General features: G+C 38.6%; 1 protein-coding gene across 1 annotated transcript in view; it reads left to right on the top strand.

Annotated features, from left to right (window-relative positions):
* Positions 1 to 17323, top strand: part of GOLGA5 (golgin A5) — a 52425-nt gene extending 35102 nt beyond the window's left edge. Inside the window, exons 9-13 of the mRNA XM_011991753.1 lie at positions 1822 to 1920; positions 10767 to 10992; positions 12732 to 12837; positions 14631 to 14694; positions 16726 to 17323. Of these exons, the coding sequence (XP_011847143.1) occupies positions 1822 to 1920; positions 10767 to 10992; positions 12732 to 12837; positions 14631 to 14694; positions 16726 to 16806 (576 nt within the window). The 3' untranslated portion in view covers positions 16807 to 17323. The remainder of the gene's footprint in view (positions 1 to 1821; positions 1921 to 10766; positions 10993 to 12731; positions 12838 to 14630; positions 14695 to 16725) is intronic.
* Positions 17324 to 17428: the final 105 nt, after the last annotated feature.

Here is a 17428-nt window from a genome sequence, read left to right as displayed (position 1 = left end):
TTCAAGCAATTCTCCTGCCTCAGCCTCCTGAGTAGCAGGGATTACAGGCGTTCACCACTATGCCTGGCTAATTTTTGTATTTTTAGTAGAGACAGGGTTTCACCATGTTGGCCAAGGGCTGGTCTTGAACTCCTGACCTCAAGTGATCCACCTGCCTCAGCCTCCCAAAGTGCTGGGATTACAGGTGTGAGCCACCACACCTGGCCAGAAGTTGATTTTTGTGTAGTCAACTTTATCATTCTTTTCTACCAAGGCTTCTGGATTTTCAGTCACAGTGTTCCTCTTTCTGAAATTATGAAGAAATTTGCCCCTGTAGTTTTCTTCTAGTACTTTTTTGGTTTCATTTTTGCATATAAATCTTTGATTTATTAGGAATTTACTCTGATGTGTGAGGTGAGCTACAGATCCAACCTAATTTTCTTCCATATGGCTGTTTTCCTAGTATCGTTTTTTAAAATATTTATTGATTTGAGATGTCACCTTTATCATGTCCTAAAATTCTCAAGGTATCTAGATCTGCTTCTGGACTTTTATTCTCTCCCATTAGTCAGTTTGTCTGTTTATGCATCAGTACCACATTGCTTTTAATTTTTGAGATTTTATATGTTTTAATGTCTTTATGACCTGTTCTCCTTTTCGGAGATTCTGGCTTTTCTTTTTCCTTTTTTTTTTTTTTTTTTTTTTAAAGCCAGGATCTCACTCTGTCACCCAGGCTGGCGTGCAGTGGTGCAGTCACAGCTCACTGCAGCCTCAACCTCCTCAGGCTCAGGTAATCCTCCCACTTCAACCTCCTGAGTAGCTGGGATTACAGGCACGCACCACCAAGCCCAGCTAATTTTTTTATACTCTGTAGAGATGAGGTCTCACTATGTTGCTCAGGCTGGTCTTGAACTCCTGGGCTCAAGCAATTCACCCACTTCAGCTTCCCCAAGTGCTAGAATTACAGGTATGAGCTCCCATGCCCAACCTGGCTTTTCCTTCTTACAGTTTTCCATGTGAATTCTGGAATAACTTTACGTAGTTAAAAAATAATAATAATAACAGCTTTTGTTTTTGTAGAGATGATGTCAAACTTATGAATTAATTAGAGGAGAATTGACATCTTTATGATGTTGTGTTCCTAAGAATATGGTACGACTTTTTATATGTTCCGGTATTTTTTGTACCCTTTAAAAATGTTTTAAAGTATTCTTTATATGTGTTTTACACATCTGTTGTTAAATTTATTTTTGTTACTATTATTTATTGGGGCCTTTTTCTCATATCTTCTAACTGCTTTATATAAAACTATTGATTTTTATATATTATTTTATATTCTGCCACCTTACTGAATTATTGTTTTTCTTTGTATCACATACTTTCCCTATTTTTAAAATGTTCCTGGTTTGTGTTTTTAATCAATTTTATGAACAGTATGTTGATCTTTATCATACATTTTATGAATATTTTTCCAGTTTGTGACTGTCATATTAATGCTATATACCTGAGATTCTTGAAGAGATTATCCATTCTTCCTCATTACTACAAGATAAACATTTTTTTTGTTTTCTGATTATTTACACTGTTAATAATTATTTATTACAAGCCTTTGTTTACAATACATACTGAAGTGCTAACTTTTCATCAGACCCATCCAAGTCTGTTATTCACTCAGTTACATACTCATTGTATAATACACTCAGTTACACACTCAGTTATATACTGAGTTATATGCTCAGCACATACCGATTGTCTACCATGTGCCAGGCACTGATTTAGGTACTGAGGATGGAATAGGGTACACTTATTTCGCTTCTGTTTTGTTTGTGCCTCACTTTGTAGGAGTTCCACTATATAGAAGAAGATCTTTATCGAACCAAGAACACATTACAAAGCAGAATTAAAGATCGAGAAGAAGAAATTCAAAAACTCAGGAATCAGGTATGAATCACTATTCACAACTTGTGAAAAGTTGCCACTGGAAAAACTACATTTTTTACAAAAGGACACAGTAAAACCTTTCCCCATGTTTTCGCCTGAGTTCTGTTGTAACAGTGGTGGCATAAGTTCTTTTCAACCTGGTATAGAAATTTCATCTAATGCCATTTGAGTCTACATTTGCTCTGTTCTATGATTTGCTTCTTATGGAAGTATCTTGTAGCCAGAGTCACCAAGTAGATGAGAATTACCCCGGAATTTCAGACCTTTGGACTTCAGTGTGGTTACGCTGATTGCCAGTTTCATAATTGTGATTTCATTTTCCTAAGAAAAATGTAATGATAAATCTTCCTATTAATGGTCAATCAGTGTTCCATAAAGTCACCAAGATCTTTTTTTAACCCTGAAAATGTAAAACATACAGAAAATAATGACACTCATGTGCCTACCACCCAGACTTACCAAAGCCTTTATCATTAGTTGATAGACGCATGCATTCACGTTCCCTGTAATTGTAGTTGTCGTTTCCTTCTTTAGGTTTAGATGATTGATTTAATGGACTTAATAATAATTTGAATAATTTACATAAAGATTTATTCTTTATTTTTTAGTTAATGGCTTAGTTTGAACTATGAAAAGTCAAATAATTTTGGTGTTTTAAGTTTCCAGACTTGATAGTAGTCCATAATTTGAAATGTTTTGAAATATTTTGTCTTAATTTTTCTTTTTCTTTTTTTTTTGAGATGGAGTCTGACTGTGTCACCCAGGCTGGAGCACAGTGGCACGATCTCGGCTCACTGCAAGCTCCGCCTCCCGGGTTCACACCATTCTCCTGTCTCAGCCTCCCGAGTAGCTGGTACTACAGGCGCTGCCACCACGCCCGGCTAAGTTTTTGTATTTTTAGTAGAGACAGGGTTTCACCGTGTTAGCCAGGACTTATTTTTTATAAGAGTTGAGAACAGCTCGCTGATTTGAGCATTCCCTTCTTCCCTTGCCTATTTTGTGAAATACTTATAAATGGTAACATGATGTGCTAGCAGAAAGTCAAAGAAAAGAAGGAGCAAAAACTACCAACTGGTTTAATCCTTGAACATTTCTATATTTGCTAAATATTTATTGAGTACCTACTGTATCTGAAGTATTGCACCATTTTTGTTAATCAAGAATTAGGCCAGGTGAGGTAGTTCATGCTTGAAATCCCAGCACTTTGGGAGACCAAGTCAGGAGGACTGCTTAAGCTCAGCAGTTTGAGACCAGCCTGGGCAATATAGTGAGACCTTGTCGCTACAAAAAATAAAAAAAGTAGGTGTGGTGGCACACACCTGTAGTCCCAGCTACTCAGAGGCTGATATGAGAGGATCACTTGAGCCTGGGAGGTCAAGGCTGCAGTGAGCTCTCAGTGCACCACTACACTCCACCTTGAGTGACAGAGCGAGACCCTGTCTCAAAAAAAAAAAAAAAATTAACCATAGCGTGGCTTATGCCTGTAGTCCTAACTACTTGGGAGGCTGAGGCAGGGAGATCACTTGAGGTCAGGAGTTCAAGATCAGCCTGGGCAACATAGTGAGACCCTCATCTCTAAAAAATATTTTTAATTAGGTACATGGTGGCATGTACCTGTAAGTCCCAGCTACTTGAGAGGCTAAGACATGAGGGTCACATGAGCCCAGGAGTTCAAGGCTGCAGTGAGCTGTGATCACCGCACTGTACTCTAGCATGGGCGGCAGAGAGAGACTTTGTTTCTTAGAAAGAAAGAACGAACCATAGGAAGATTTCTCTTAAAGGTTTTTCATCAAATTAGAAGAGAGAAAAACCTTTCTCCCATAGAATTAAGTTAACTTGTACAATTTGAAAAGAGATCAGCATCTTAATACATTGTCAAAAAAAAAAAATCACACATTGAGTGAGTTAAGATTTATTCTGAATGCACAATAAAGAATTATGCTTATCATATTACTTTTGGGCTTTCTGCATGTAAGTTGAAAAAAAAATAGGTTGCCAGTTTGAATATTTTTTCATTTTTCGTGCCTGTAATCCCAGCACTTTGGGAGGCCAAGGTGGGCAGATCACTTGAGGCCAGGAGTTCAAGACCAGCCAGGCCAACATAGCAAAAGCCTGTCTCTACTGAAAATACAAAAAAATTAACTGGGCATGTGGTGCGGACCTGTAATCCCAGCTATTTGGGAGGCTGAGACAGGAGAATCACTTGAACCCAGAAGGCAGAGTTTGCAGTAAGCCAAGATTGTGCCACTACTCTCCAGTCTAGGTGACAGAGCCAGACTCTGTCTCAAAAAAAAGAAAATATTGCATGGGAGTAGATGAAAACGTACAGAGAAAAACATGAACCTTTATTTTTATCCCCTAATTAGACTTGTAAAGTTACCAAAAATTAATTTGAGATGATGCTAAGCTCTAAGCTATAAAGCGTCTAGGAGAAAGTATAGGAGAATCGTGCAATTTTCAGGCTGACAGATTTCTTAGAGAAGATACAAAAAGCACTAACTGTAGAAGAAAATGATAAATTGCTATTCATAAAAATTAAAATTTTCTTCTCTTCAAAAGACATCATTATAAAAATGAAAACAGGTAAGCCACAGACTGGGAGATAATATTTACTCTCTCTATACATATACATATATCTGATAAAGGATTTATAACCAGGATAAGAACTCTTAATAATAAGGTATGCAGCCATTCCTTTTAAATAGGTAAAAGACTTGAATAGACCCTTCCAAAAAGAAGAAAAAAAGCACACTTTGTTTTATTGCATTTCTCTTTATTGCAGTTTGCAGATACTGCATTTTTACCAAATTGAAAGTTTATGGCAACTCTGCATCAAGCAAGTCTATCCACACCATTTTTCCAACAGCATATGATCACTTCATGTCTGTGTCACATTTTGGTAATTGTCACAATATTTCTGATTTTTTTATTATATCTGTTGTGGTGATCTGTGATCAGTGACCTTTCATGTAACTATTATAATTGTATTTGGGGCACTACAAATTGCACCCACATAAGACAGTGAACTTAATCCATAAATGTGTGTGTTCTGACAGCTCCATCAACTGGCCATTCCCACATCTCTTTCCCTGTCCTCAGGCCTTTCTAGTCTTTGAGACACAGCAATATTGAAATTAGGCCAATTAATAAATCTACAATGGCCTCTAGGTGTTCAAGTGAAAGGAAGAGTCACATGTTTCTCACATTAAGTGAAAAGCTGGAAGTGATTAAGCTTAGTGAGGAAGGTATGTCAAAAGGCAAGATAGGCCAAAGACTAGGCCTATTGCACAAGTTAGCCAAGTTTTAAATGCAAAGGAAAAGTTCTTGAAGGAAATTAAAAGTGCTGCTCTAGTGAACACACGAATGATAAGAAAGCCAAACAGCCTTATTGCTGACAAGGAGAAAGTTTGAGTGGCCTGGATAGATCAAACCAGCCACAATGTTCCTTTAAGCCAAAGCCTAATCCAGAGCAAGGCCCTAACTTTCTTCAATTCTATGAAGGCTAAGAGAGGTGAGGAAGCTGCAGAAGAGAAGTTTGAAGCTAGCAGAGATTTGGTTTATAAGGCATAAGGAAAGAAGCCATCTCCTAAATGTAAAAATGCAAAGTGAAGCAGCAAGTGCTAATGGAGAAATTGGTTATCTGGGAAAGAAAGAACCATAGAAAGATTTCTCTTAAAGGTTTTTCATCAAATTAGAAGAGAGGAAAACCTTTCTCCCATAGAATTAAGTTAACTTATACAATTTGAAAGAGATCAGCATCTTAATACATTGCCAAAAAAAAAAAAAAAAAAATCACACATTGGAGTGAGTTAAGATTTATTCTGAATGTACAATAAAGAAGTTATCTGGGAGATCTAGCTAAGATCATTGATGAAAATGGCTGCACTAAACAATAGATTTTCAGTGTAGATGAAACAGCCTTCTATTGGAAGAAAATGCTATCTAGGACTTTCATAGCTGGAGAGGAGAAATCAATGCCTGGATTCAAAGCTTCAGAGGACAGGCTGACTGTCTTGTTAGGGGCTCCTGCTGCTGGTGACTTTGAGTTAAAGCCAGTGCTCATTTACAATTCTGCAAATCCTAAGACTCTTAAGAATGATGCTCAATCTGTGCTGCCTGTGCTCTGTACAGGGAACAACAAAGCCTGGGTGACAGCACATCTGTTCACAGCATGGTTTATTGAGTATTTTAAGCTCACTGTTGAGACCTACTGCTCAGAATGAAAGATTCCTTTTAAAATATTACTGCTTATTGACAACACTCCTGGTCACCCAAGAACTCTAATAGAGTACAAGGAGATTAGTGTTGTTTTCATACCTGCTAATACAGTATCCATTTGGCAGCCCAAGGTATAATTTTGACTTTCAGGTCTCATTATTTAATTAAATTAATTAACTTTCTTATTTTTATTTCTCGAGACAGAGCCGGATTCTGTTGCCCAGACTGGAGTACAGTGGCCTGATCTCAGCTCACTGCAACCTCTGCCTCTTGGGTTTAAGCAGTTCTTGTGCCTGAGTCTCCCAAGTAACTGGGATTACTGGTGTGTGCCACCACAGCGGGCTAATTTTTGTATTTTTGGTAGAGATGGGGTTTTGCCATGTTGGCCAGGTTGGTCTCGAACTCCTGGCCTCAAGCAATCCACCTGCCTCATCCTCCCAAAGTTCTGGGATTACAGGCATGAGCCACTGCACCTGACCAGTTAATTTGAGACAAGGTCCCACTCTGTCACCCAGGCTGGAATGCAGTGATGTGATTTTGGCTCACTGTAACCTCCACCTCCTGGGCTCACGTGATCCTTCAACCTCAGTTTCCTGAGTGGCTGGGATTACAAGTGTAAGCTACCACGCCTGGCTAATTTTGTTTATTGTTTGTAGAAATTAGGTCTCACTATGTTCCCCAGGCTGGTCTCAAACTCCTAGGCTCAAGTAATCCTCCCCACTCAGCCTCCCAGAGTGCCTAGATTACAGGAGTGAGCCACCGTGCCTGGTGAGTCTTATCGCTTATGACATACTTTTTATAAGGCTATTACTGCCATAGATTCCTCAATTGGATCTTGAGGCACAGTCAATTGAGAACCTTCTGGAAAGGATTCACTACACTAGATGCCATTAAGAACATTTGTGATTCATGGGAGGAGGCCAAAATATCAACATTAACAGGAGTGTGGAAGAAACTGATTCCAACCCTCAAGGATGGCTTTGAGGAGTTCAAGACTTCATTGAAGGAAGTAATTGCACATGTGGTAGAAATAGCCAGAGAACTAGAATTAGAAATGGAGCCTGAAGATGTGGCTAAATTGCTGCAATCTCATTATACAATTTGAACAGATGACAAGTTGCTTCTTACTGATGAGCTAAGAAAGTGGTTTCTTAAGATGGAATACACTTTTGGTGAAGATCCTGTGAACATTGTTGAAATGACAGCAAAGAATTTAGAATACTATATTAACTTAGTTGATGAAGCAGTGGCAGGGTGTGAAAGGATTGACTCCAGTTTTGAAAGATGTTCTACTATGAGTAAAATGCTATCAAGCATCATTACATGCTACTGGGAAATCTTTCGTGAAAGGAAGAATCCATCAATGTGACAAACTTTGTTGTTATCTTATTTTAAGAAATTACCACATCCACCCCAGCCTTCAGCAGCCACCATTCTGATCAGTCAGCAGCCATCAACATCAAGGCAAGACTCTCCATCAACAAAAAGATTAGGACTCACTGAAGGCTCAAATGATGGTTAGCGTGTTTATTTAAAGCAAGCTTGGTCCGGGCGTGGTGGTTCACACCTGTAATCCCAGCACTTTCGGAGGCTGAGGCGGGTGGATCATCTGAGGTCAGGAGTTCAAGACCAGCCTGACCAGCATGGTGAAACCCCGTCTCTACTAAAAATACAAAATTAGCCAGGCATGGTGGCAGGCACCTGTAATCCCAGCTACTCAGGAGGCTGAGGCAGGAGAATTGCTTGAACCCGAGAGGCATAGGTTTCAGTGAGCCAAGATCATACCATCACACTCCAGCCTGGGCGGCAGAGTGAAACTCCGTTTCAAAAAAAAAAAAAAGCAAACTTGTCCGACCCGTAGTCAGCCCAACACAAATTCGTAAACTTAAATCATTATGAGATTTTTTTGTGATTTTCTTTTTTTTAGCTCATCAGCTATCATTAGTGTTAGTGTATTTTATGTGTGGCCCAAGATAATTCTTCCACTGTGGCCCAGGAAAGCCAAAAGATTGGACATCCCTGATTTAAAATATGCACATTGTTATTTTAGACATAATGCTACTGCACTCTTAATACACTAGAGTATATTGTAAATACAGCTTTTTGTTGTTGTTGTTTTTTGGAGACAGGATACTGCTCTGTCACCTGGGCTGGAGTGCAGTGGTGGGATGGCAGCTCACTGCAGCCTCGACCTCCCAGGCTCTAGTGGTCCTCCCACCTCAGCCCCCCGAGGAGCTGGGACTATAGGCATGTGCCACCACACTCGGCTAATTTGTAAAATTTTTGTAGAGGTGGGGTCTTAATATGTTGCCCAAGCTGGTTTTGAATTCCTGGACTCAAGCAGTCCTACCTTGACCTCCCAAAGTGCTGGAATTACACACATGAGTCACCACACCTGGCCTAAATATAACTTTTATATGCACTGAGAAACCAAAAAATTCATGTGACTGACTTTATTGCAATATTCACTTTATTCCAGTGGACCAAACCCATGTTATCTCTGAGGTGTGCCTGTATATGAATGATGAAATAAGCATGTGAATAGGTGCTCAGAGTCATCACTAAGGTATACTACCACACACCCACTAGAATGGCTGAAATGGAAAAGATTGGCAGTAGCACGTGTTGGTGAGGATGTGGTGCAGCTGGAACTCTCACCCACTGCTGGTAGAAGTGCACAGCAGCACAACCACTTTGGAAAACTGGCTATTTCTGATAAGGCTAACATACATGTAACCTGTGACCTCAGGTACTTACCCAGTGTAAATGAAGACGTATGACCACAAGAAGACTTGTACAGGAATATTTATAACATGCTTGTTCATAAATAGCCCAAATTGGAAACAACCCAAATGTCTATCAGCCCCTAATGGATAAACAAATTGCAAACCATTCGGCAAACTAACACAACTCAGATGAATTTTTTTTTTTTTAAGCCATATGCAAAAGGATTCATACTGTGTGATTCCACTCATAAGAAATTCAAGAACAGGCAAAACTAAATTCTGGTAATAGAAATCAGAATAGTGGTTGTCTAGGGTAGTGGAAATATTCTTTGTTTTGATCTGGATGTTGGCTATACTGTCAAACATTTGTCACAATTCATTTTATGCTTAATACCTGGGTATTTCACTATATAGATTTTACCTTGATTAAAAAATCTTGAAGTATGTTGATTAGGGGATCATAGTACAATCCTAAAATTGAGCATTCTTTTAAAAATAGTAAACTTTAGTTTATACTGAAATTCCATCTGGTTATTTGTTATGGTGTGCTTAATTTGTGGGGAGTGCTGTAAAGAATTCGTAAGAAAGGAAGCTAATTTTTTAAGTGCCTGCCATATGACAGGTGGCATGTTAGGTGTTTTATATGTTAATTTAAGTAAGCATCATATCCATGAACAAGGAAACAGGCTCAGATTTAATAGCTTTCCCAAGATATTGTAGCTAGGAAATGTCAGAGCTGGGATTTTAAACTTAGATCAAACTTTTTTCAAACCTGTATTGATGTAGACAGTGATTCTTACCCACATGAAGCTGACTTACAGTTTCATTGAGGAGGCAAAATTGACTCCCATAAAACAGCGTTATCGGAGTGACTGATAAATACCAAGACACTTACCAAGAAGGCTAAGATTAACCTGGGCTAGAGTGATTGGAGAGGACTTCAATAAAGAGTATGAAGTATGTTGATTAGGGGATCACAGTGCAATATTAAAATGGAGCATTCTTTTTTTTAAGTAGTAAATCTTAGTTTATATTCAATATAATTCCATCTGGTAGTTATTTGTTGTGGTGTGCTGAATTTGTGGGGAGTGCTGTAAGGGATTTATAAGAAAGAAAGGCAGGTGGAGCCTAGGTAAGAGAAGAGGACTGTTTCCAAATAGAGGAAACGTGGCCGGCAAAGCAGAGGCTGAATGAGAGTAGAGGGAGATGGTGACAGACACAGACACTACCAGATAGAACATGGAACGAAGGAAGTCGTTAAGTACCAACTTTCAACCAGAGCCTCCTAGGACAACTATCATTTACTGTCCCTAAATACCATGTGCAACATGTGCTGTCATCTTCATGTACAGATGAGGAAACAGATTCAGAGAAGTACAGCAATTTACCCGAAGTCAAATAGCTTGAAAATTGCAGAGCAGAGATGAAAACCTCAGAGTGTGATCTTTGCACTGCACCATAACTGTTGAATGATGGAGGCTTTTGAATCCCCATTGAAAAGTATGGATTGTGTCCTCTAAACCCATGCTTTGAAATATTTTGACCGTGATGCCTCAGTAAGAAATACAGTTGACATCCTGTCTCAATACTCACGTGCACTTACATGTACAAAACCGAAACAGGAGTTTCACAAAATTATACTTTTATATACTATGTGTTACATAAATATCAGAATATGTCCCATTCTATTCTATTGCATTTTTTTAGATGCTGATTTTGACCCACCAAATTGATTTCATGACCCCACTGTTTTTGAAAATCACTTCTGTAGACATTGAGTCAGTATAGAGTTTAGAGAAATCCATGAATGCCACAGTTTACCTATGAAAATGTAGTAGTGTGATTTCTGTATTGTAGGACTTTCATTGTATGTAACAATTTTGTGAACACTTTCTCTTTCAGCTTACCAATAAAACTTTAAGCAATAGCAGTCAGTCTGAATTAGAAAATCGACTCCACCAGCTAACAGAGACTCTCATCCAGAAACAGACCATGCTGGAGAGTCTCAGCACAGAAAAGAACTCGCTGGTCTTTCAACTGGAGCGCCTCGAACAGCAGATGAACTCCACCTCTGGAAGTAGTAGTAATGGGTCCTCGATTAATATGTCTGGAATTGACAATGGTGAAGGTAACCAAAAAAGGAATCTCAAAAGAACATTTCATTCAAACATGGTTTTGAAAAATTACAGAAAGACCATTTTTATTTGAAAGAAGGTTCATCCAATGAAGGACTCAATTTTCTGATACGAGACCTGGGCCATGCACTATTTAATATTGTTGTTAGTGAACCAGATAATGGACTAGTTAATATTCCTCACTGGTATTAGACTTGGGGAAAATAGTCTGAGAATTGATAATTATATTGAAATGTCTGAGATACTTAAGAAGATGATGCTGATAAGGCGAGGAGTTCAGTAGAGAGGAGCTTTCAGGACACTTGAAACAAGATTTGCTTTAATAATCTTCCAGTAAATAGTTACGAGGATTAGACCTAATACCTGGTGTACATAACCATATCTGTGCCCTATAATTTTAATAAAGAAATCTGTAGATTCCCAACATATGTAATAAAAAATAATGTGTAAGATAGTATAAGCATCAACAGATCAGATTTTTAATCTTGGAACTTCATAAAGTCTACAAATTGTCATTCAGCAAATTTCTCAGTTCTTTGGCTTTAAGTTATTTCTTTTAACAAAAAAAAATTGTTTAAGAGATACTGGGTGCCAGGTATGGGGATGGCATTGTAATTTAAATAGGGTGGGCAGGGAAGACCTCACTGAAAAGTTTCACTGCTTTAAAGTCCCAAAGGAGGTAAGATAGTGAACAATGAGGAGGCATAGAAAAAAAACTGTTCCAGGCAGAAAGAGCAGGCACAAAGGCCCTGAGGCAGGCATGTTCCTGGCATGTTTCAGGAACAACAAGGAGGCTAGGGCCTCTGGAGTAGACTGAGTGGAGAAGACAGTTGTGTAAGATGAATCCAGAGAGCTTGGAGTAGGCTGTTGAGGCCCATATGGGGACGTTTACTCTGAATGAGGTAGGAAGCCATTGAAGGATCTTGAGAGGGGGGACTGATCTGACTTGCACTTTAATAGGCTGCCTCTGACTACTGTGTCAAGAATAGACTGCAAAGGGCTAAAAGTGGAATCAGGGAGACAGGGTGAGAGGAGGCCAGAGGTGGGTGGGTAGCCATTGCAGTAATCCATGTGAGAGATGGTAGTCTGGAACTGAGTGGGATTGTGAGGGTGGACTGAGAATTTATTTTAAAGGTGAGCTGACAGAATATGCTGGCAGATCAGATACGGAGTTTGAGAGAAAGGAGTCCAGGGTTTTGGCCTGAGCAGATGGAAGGATTGGAATTGTGATGTCCTGAGACAGGGAAATGGCAGCTGAGGCAGGTTGACAGCTAAGGCAAGAACTCCAAATTGTAGTGTTAGGCAGGCTTTGGGGTGCCTGTTAGACATCCAGATGGAAGTGAATAGGCAGTGGGATGAGTCTGGCAGGGGGTGAAGCCTCTGGGCTGGAGTACACATTTGGGAGTCCTCTGCTTCATGGAGAGACCACCCGGCCTCACTCCTCCTCGCACAGGAACAGAGGGCCCATTAACACTTAGTATTTGTAAATTTCTTAATTTTTGCTAAAATCATTTTCTTATTTAAAAAAATTTTCTTGCTGTGGATACGGACGTTTAAACATTTATGTCATCAGATTTACCTGTCCTTTCTTTATAGTTTCATCTACTTTGGGGTGGTGCTTAGAAAGTTGCCCTTGAAAATTTCTTCCACATGTAATCCAGTGTATTTCCTATTATAATTGTCTTAGTTAATTTTTATGTCAGTACACTAATTTATTTTTTTATTTAAACAGGCACTCGTCTGCGAAATGTTCCTGTTCTTTTTAATGACACAGAAACTAATCTGGCAGGAATGTACGGAAAAGTTCGCAAAGCTGCTAGTTCAATCGATCAGTTTAGGTAAGCACAGCCAGTAGGGATGAGTGATGGACCATCAGCTGTTTTTATGTTTTTCAGGGCTTCAATCACAGTGACTCCCATCAGGCAGAGTCTATATTTAAAGTGACTTACTCCTTTCATGAGATTTTACACTTAAATACGTTTTTATTTATTTTACAGTTATATTACACTTCCACAAAGTGACTTACTCCTTTCATGAGATTTCAGTGTCAAGAAATTACGTCAAGGGGCTGCCAATGCCTACATTTTATTGAAGATGATTAACCCTGACTGTATCTCTTCTTTCTATAATAAGTTCTATTTTTAAAAACATTAGATTTTATTGAGAAAGCCTCTGCTTCATGTAAAAGTATCCATTTGAACGGTTTATCCCAGAATTTTGTCATGTGATTAGACTAAAAGATGCTACTATATATAACTGAACAGTATTCATTGTATTATATGTTTTATATAGATAACAAAATTTATGTTTATATGTAAGTTTTTATATTAGCAGACATCTGCCTTATCAAAAAAAATACTTTAATAGTTTACATATAGCCTTGATAAGGTTCTTGTCTAAATAACCTACTGTGCCTTTTTTCTTTGTAGTGTTTATAATGAAAAGTTTTAATGAATTGTGGCATAATCTTTTTATACCTTTTTGTGTCAGAATTGAGCTGTTGTATTAAAAATAAGAAGAATGATATACCAAGATGACTGAAGCCTCAGAAATAGGGTGCCACAGCCATTATCTCCAAATCAAGCACATCTAGTTCAACTATTCATTTGTTCAACATACATAGTTGTTTGAGAACCTATGTGCAAGACATTGTGCTAGTGGCAATGAAAGAAGCAGAAAAAGGGGTGTTTGCTTCTACATGTACCTGTTTTGATAGGGAAAAAATGTTGCAGAGGCGTAATAGGTCTGGACAGTATATTGCTTCCACACTATTTATTCAAATGCATGAGTTTTTATAGTTTTGTACCTTTTAGAAGCATGTATCTGTGCAAAAGCTTCTCGATTAGCTATTTACAGGTTAATGCCAACCAGACTCTTTCTTTCCCCAGTCACATAGTTGACACCCACCTTATCTTTCGTAACTTCTTTAATTCCGCTAAAAAAGATTTAGACTGGGTGCGGTGGCTCACGTCTGTAATCCCACCACTTTGGGAGGCTGAGGCAGGCGGATCACCTGAGGTCAGGAGTTTGAGAGCAGCCTGGCCAACATGGTGAAACCTTGTCTCTACTAAAAATACAAAAAAATTAGCCAGGTGTGGTAATAGCGGCATGCCTGTAATCCCAGCTACTCGGGAGGCTGAGGCTGGAGAATTGCTTGAACCCAGGAAGCGGAGGTTGCAGTGGGCAGAGATCGTGCCATTGCACTCCAGCCTGGGCGACAAGAGTGAAACTCTGTCTCAAAAAAAAAAAAAAAAAGGTTTAGAGAGGGATCAAGTTTGCCTCCTACAATTGTGGCCCTAGAATTAAGAGAAATACCTGTGCTGAAGTTTTAACAGCCAAGCCCCAAATAATGATAAAGGCATTTTATCATTTCTATATTACTATTTCTATATTACTATTTCTGTGACATTTCTATATTACTATTTCTATATTACTATTTCTGTGACATTTCTATATTACTATTTCAAGTAATCATTTAACAGTCTGCTATAAAAATTATTCTTCTGTGGTAGCCACATAGTTTAAATGAGTGAAATTTATCAACATCATTAGATATTACCACAGGAAGATTTGTTTTGAATGTGACTCTCTTCTCCTCTGTCCTCTCTCCCCCATACCTGTGTCTGCACAGTATTCGCCTGGGAATTTTTCTCCGAAGATACCCCATAGTGCGAGTTTTTGTAATTATATATATGGTAAGTAAACTTGTTTGAATAAACAATGCTGCATTTGATTTTTAACTAGTTTTTTTTGTTTGTTTGTTTTTTTGTTTTTTTTTTTTTTTGGCTGCTGATCTTATTGATGTTTTAGCAGTCAATTTTTTTTTCTTTTTTTTTTGAAACAGGGTCTGGCTCTTGTGCCAAGGCTGGAGTGCAGTGGTGCGATCTTGGCTTACTGCTGCCTCTATCTCCCAGGCTCAAGCCATCCTCCCACCTTTGCCTCCTAAGTAGCTGGGACTACAGGCGTGCACCACCACGTCCAGCTAATTTTTGTATTTTTTGTAGAGATAGGGTTTCACCATGTTGCCCAGGATGGTCTCAAACTTCTGGGCTCAAGTGATCCTCCACCTTGGCCTTCCAAAGTGCTGGGACTACAGGCATGCGCCACTGCACCCAGCCAGCAGACAGTTTGGAAAGAGAGAACTCAGTTTTAGTAATTAAGATTTCTTTTGGTAGAGTATAAATTGACAGTTCATTATGTCTAGAATGTAAATTCCTCAAAGACTTTTCCTACAAATGAAATTAACTTGAATGCAGTCTAATAGTTACCTCCATTTTAAAGCCCTTCTAATGATAAAAACAATTTGAATACAAAACAGTTTTTTATCTTGATGTTGTACAGTTGCTTTAATTGTTTTCATGGGTTTTGCTTTATTTTCTAAAAGAGCCTCAAGGTTGATTTACTTTCTCCCAGATTTCTTGCCTCTAGTAAAATGGTTATGGTAGTTTGGATGCCATTTCACGTGTACTGTGTGCCTAAGAAGGCTACTATTTGGAGTGGGTATGTCTAAAAGTAGTTGGGTTGAATTAAGATGGGCTGTTTTCTTGAAAAGAAACTTCTTTAAAACGAAATGAAATTTCTTTAAAAAGAAATTTCTCTGTGATCCACTAGAGGGAAGAGTTACTCCTTTAAATAACAGGTTTTGTATTTTTGTTTTGTTTTGTTTTGTGTTCTGAGACTGAGTCTTGCTCTGTCACCCAGGCTGGAGTGCAGTGGCATGATCTTGGCTCACTGTAATCTCCGCCTCCCGGGTTCAAGCAATTCTCCTGCCTCAGCTTCCTGAGTAGCTGGGGCTACAGGCACACGCCGCTGCACCCAGAGAATTTTTGTATGTTTAGGAGATGAGTTTTCACTATGTTGGCAATTTTTGTGTATTTAGGAGATGGGTTTTCACTCTGTTGGCCAAGCTGATCTCAAACTCCTGACCTCAAGTGATCTGCCCGCCGCAGCCTCCCAAAGTGCTGAGATTACAGGCATGAGCCACTGCACCTAGCATAATAACAAGTTTTTAAGAAGAAAAGCATGGGGAGTACAAAAAAAATTGAATGCCATCAGAAAGCATTCAGAATATGCCCCAGAGGGGTTGATTTCCCAGGTGTTAGTGATTATGAGTAACACAGGCACTGTCATGAGGTAGTGCCCAGGAGATGTGATTTCTGGCACACTACAAAGTGGTGAGGCTTTGTAGTCCAGCCTGGGCGACAAGAACGAATGGAATCTTGTATCACTTCAGTACTGCCATGAGGGAATTAAATTTGTCACTGTGGATCGTGTTCTGGGCCCTATGTCGGCCTCTGAAACCTGACACATTATTCCTGTCTAGAATATTTTCCCCTCTCTTCTTCACCAAACATTGGTTAAACTCTCTTTCAAAATACCGACTATAACTGTTCTAAAAATGTTTTCTAACCAACTTCACGTGTATCTAGCAGTTTTAATCACTCTGCATTATGATCACCTGATTGATTATTTTGCATACACATGCATATTGTGAATGTGTTAAAGTTCAGGGCTTACTCCTCTCAACTGAATTCTGTAGGAGTAGCAAGTCTTTATTACCCTCCATTGCACTGAGCTCATTTAGTTGTTTCTTTCATTCATTCCTTCATGTGTCCCATAGGGGATACTGAGGCAGGTAAGACATAATGCCTGCCCTTGGTGTACAGTGGGCCTTTGGTAAAGATTGGTTTATTGGCTAATCCACAAATTGCTTTTTCTTTCTCTAGGCTTTGCTCCACCTCTGGGTCATGATTGTTCTGTTGACTTATACACCAGAAATGCACCACGACCAACCATATGGCAAATGAACCAAGCCCAGTTGTTGCAGTGATTGGTTGTCTTTTTGTAGACTTGGGATCTGCAAGAAGGCCAGTTGCCTAAAATTTCTGAGAACACAAGATTATTTTATCACTATAAGCTTTTAACTTTTTAAGTTATTATACAAGTATTCTACCTAAATCTTCCTATTTCCTTTAAATGGTAAGAGTTTCTAAAACAGACAATAATTTAACAAGCTCAGCTCTGCTTTTTCTGAGTTCAGTGGTCCTAATATATATGTAGAGAAAGTTGCTGGGGTTGTTTATCTCTGTACAGACCATCTGTATGTTAGGTGACATTGATTATGGGTTATAATCAGGGAAACTAATTGTATTTAGTGACAAAAATAAAAAGTTTTCTTTTTTGATAATTCAGTCTGCTTTTGGATTTTCATATATTTAACTTTGCAAAGAGAGATTTACTTTTTACATGTTATAGGCCTGATTGGTGTAAATCTTTTTATAAATATATAAATAAAAGAAAAATGTGCATTTTTCTTTTCTAAAATAATGGTTTTTCATCCCCATTAAACAAGACCTTACCAGGTGGACTTTAGTGTATAGAACCAGAAAGAAAGTAGCTGAAGTCACTTGTTGTTTTTTTTTTTTTTTT

This window comes from Mandrillus leucophaeus, unplaced genomic scaffold, assembly GCF_000951045.1.
Source record: "Mandrillus leucophaeus isolate KB7577 unplaced genomic scaffold, Mleu.le_1.0 Scaffold4, whole genome shotgun sequence".
NCBI classification, from domain to species: domain Eukaryota; kingdom Metazoa; phylum Chordata; class Mammalia; order Primates; family Cercopithecidae; genus Mandrillus; species Mandrillus leucophaeus.
The sequence above is the reverse complement of the archived record's forward strand: the minus strand, read 5'-3'. Positions and strand labels throughout refer to the sequence as shown.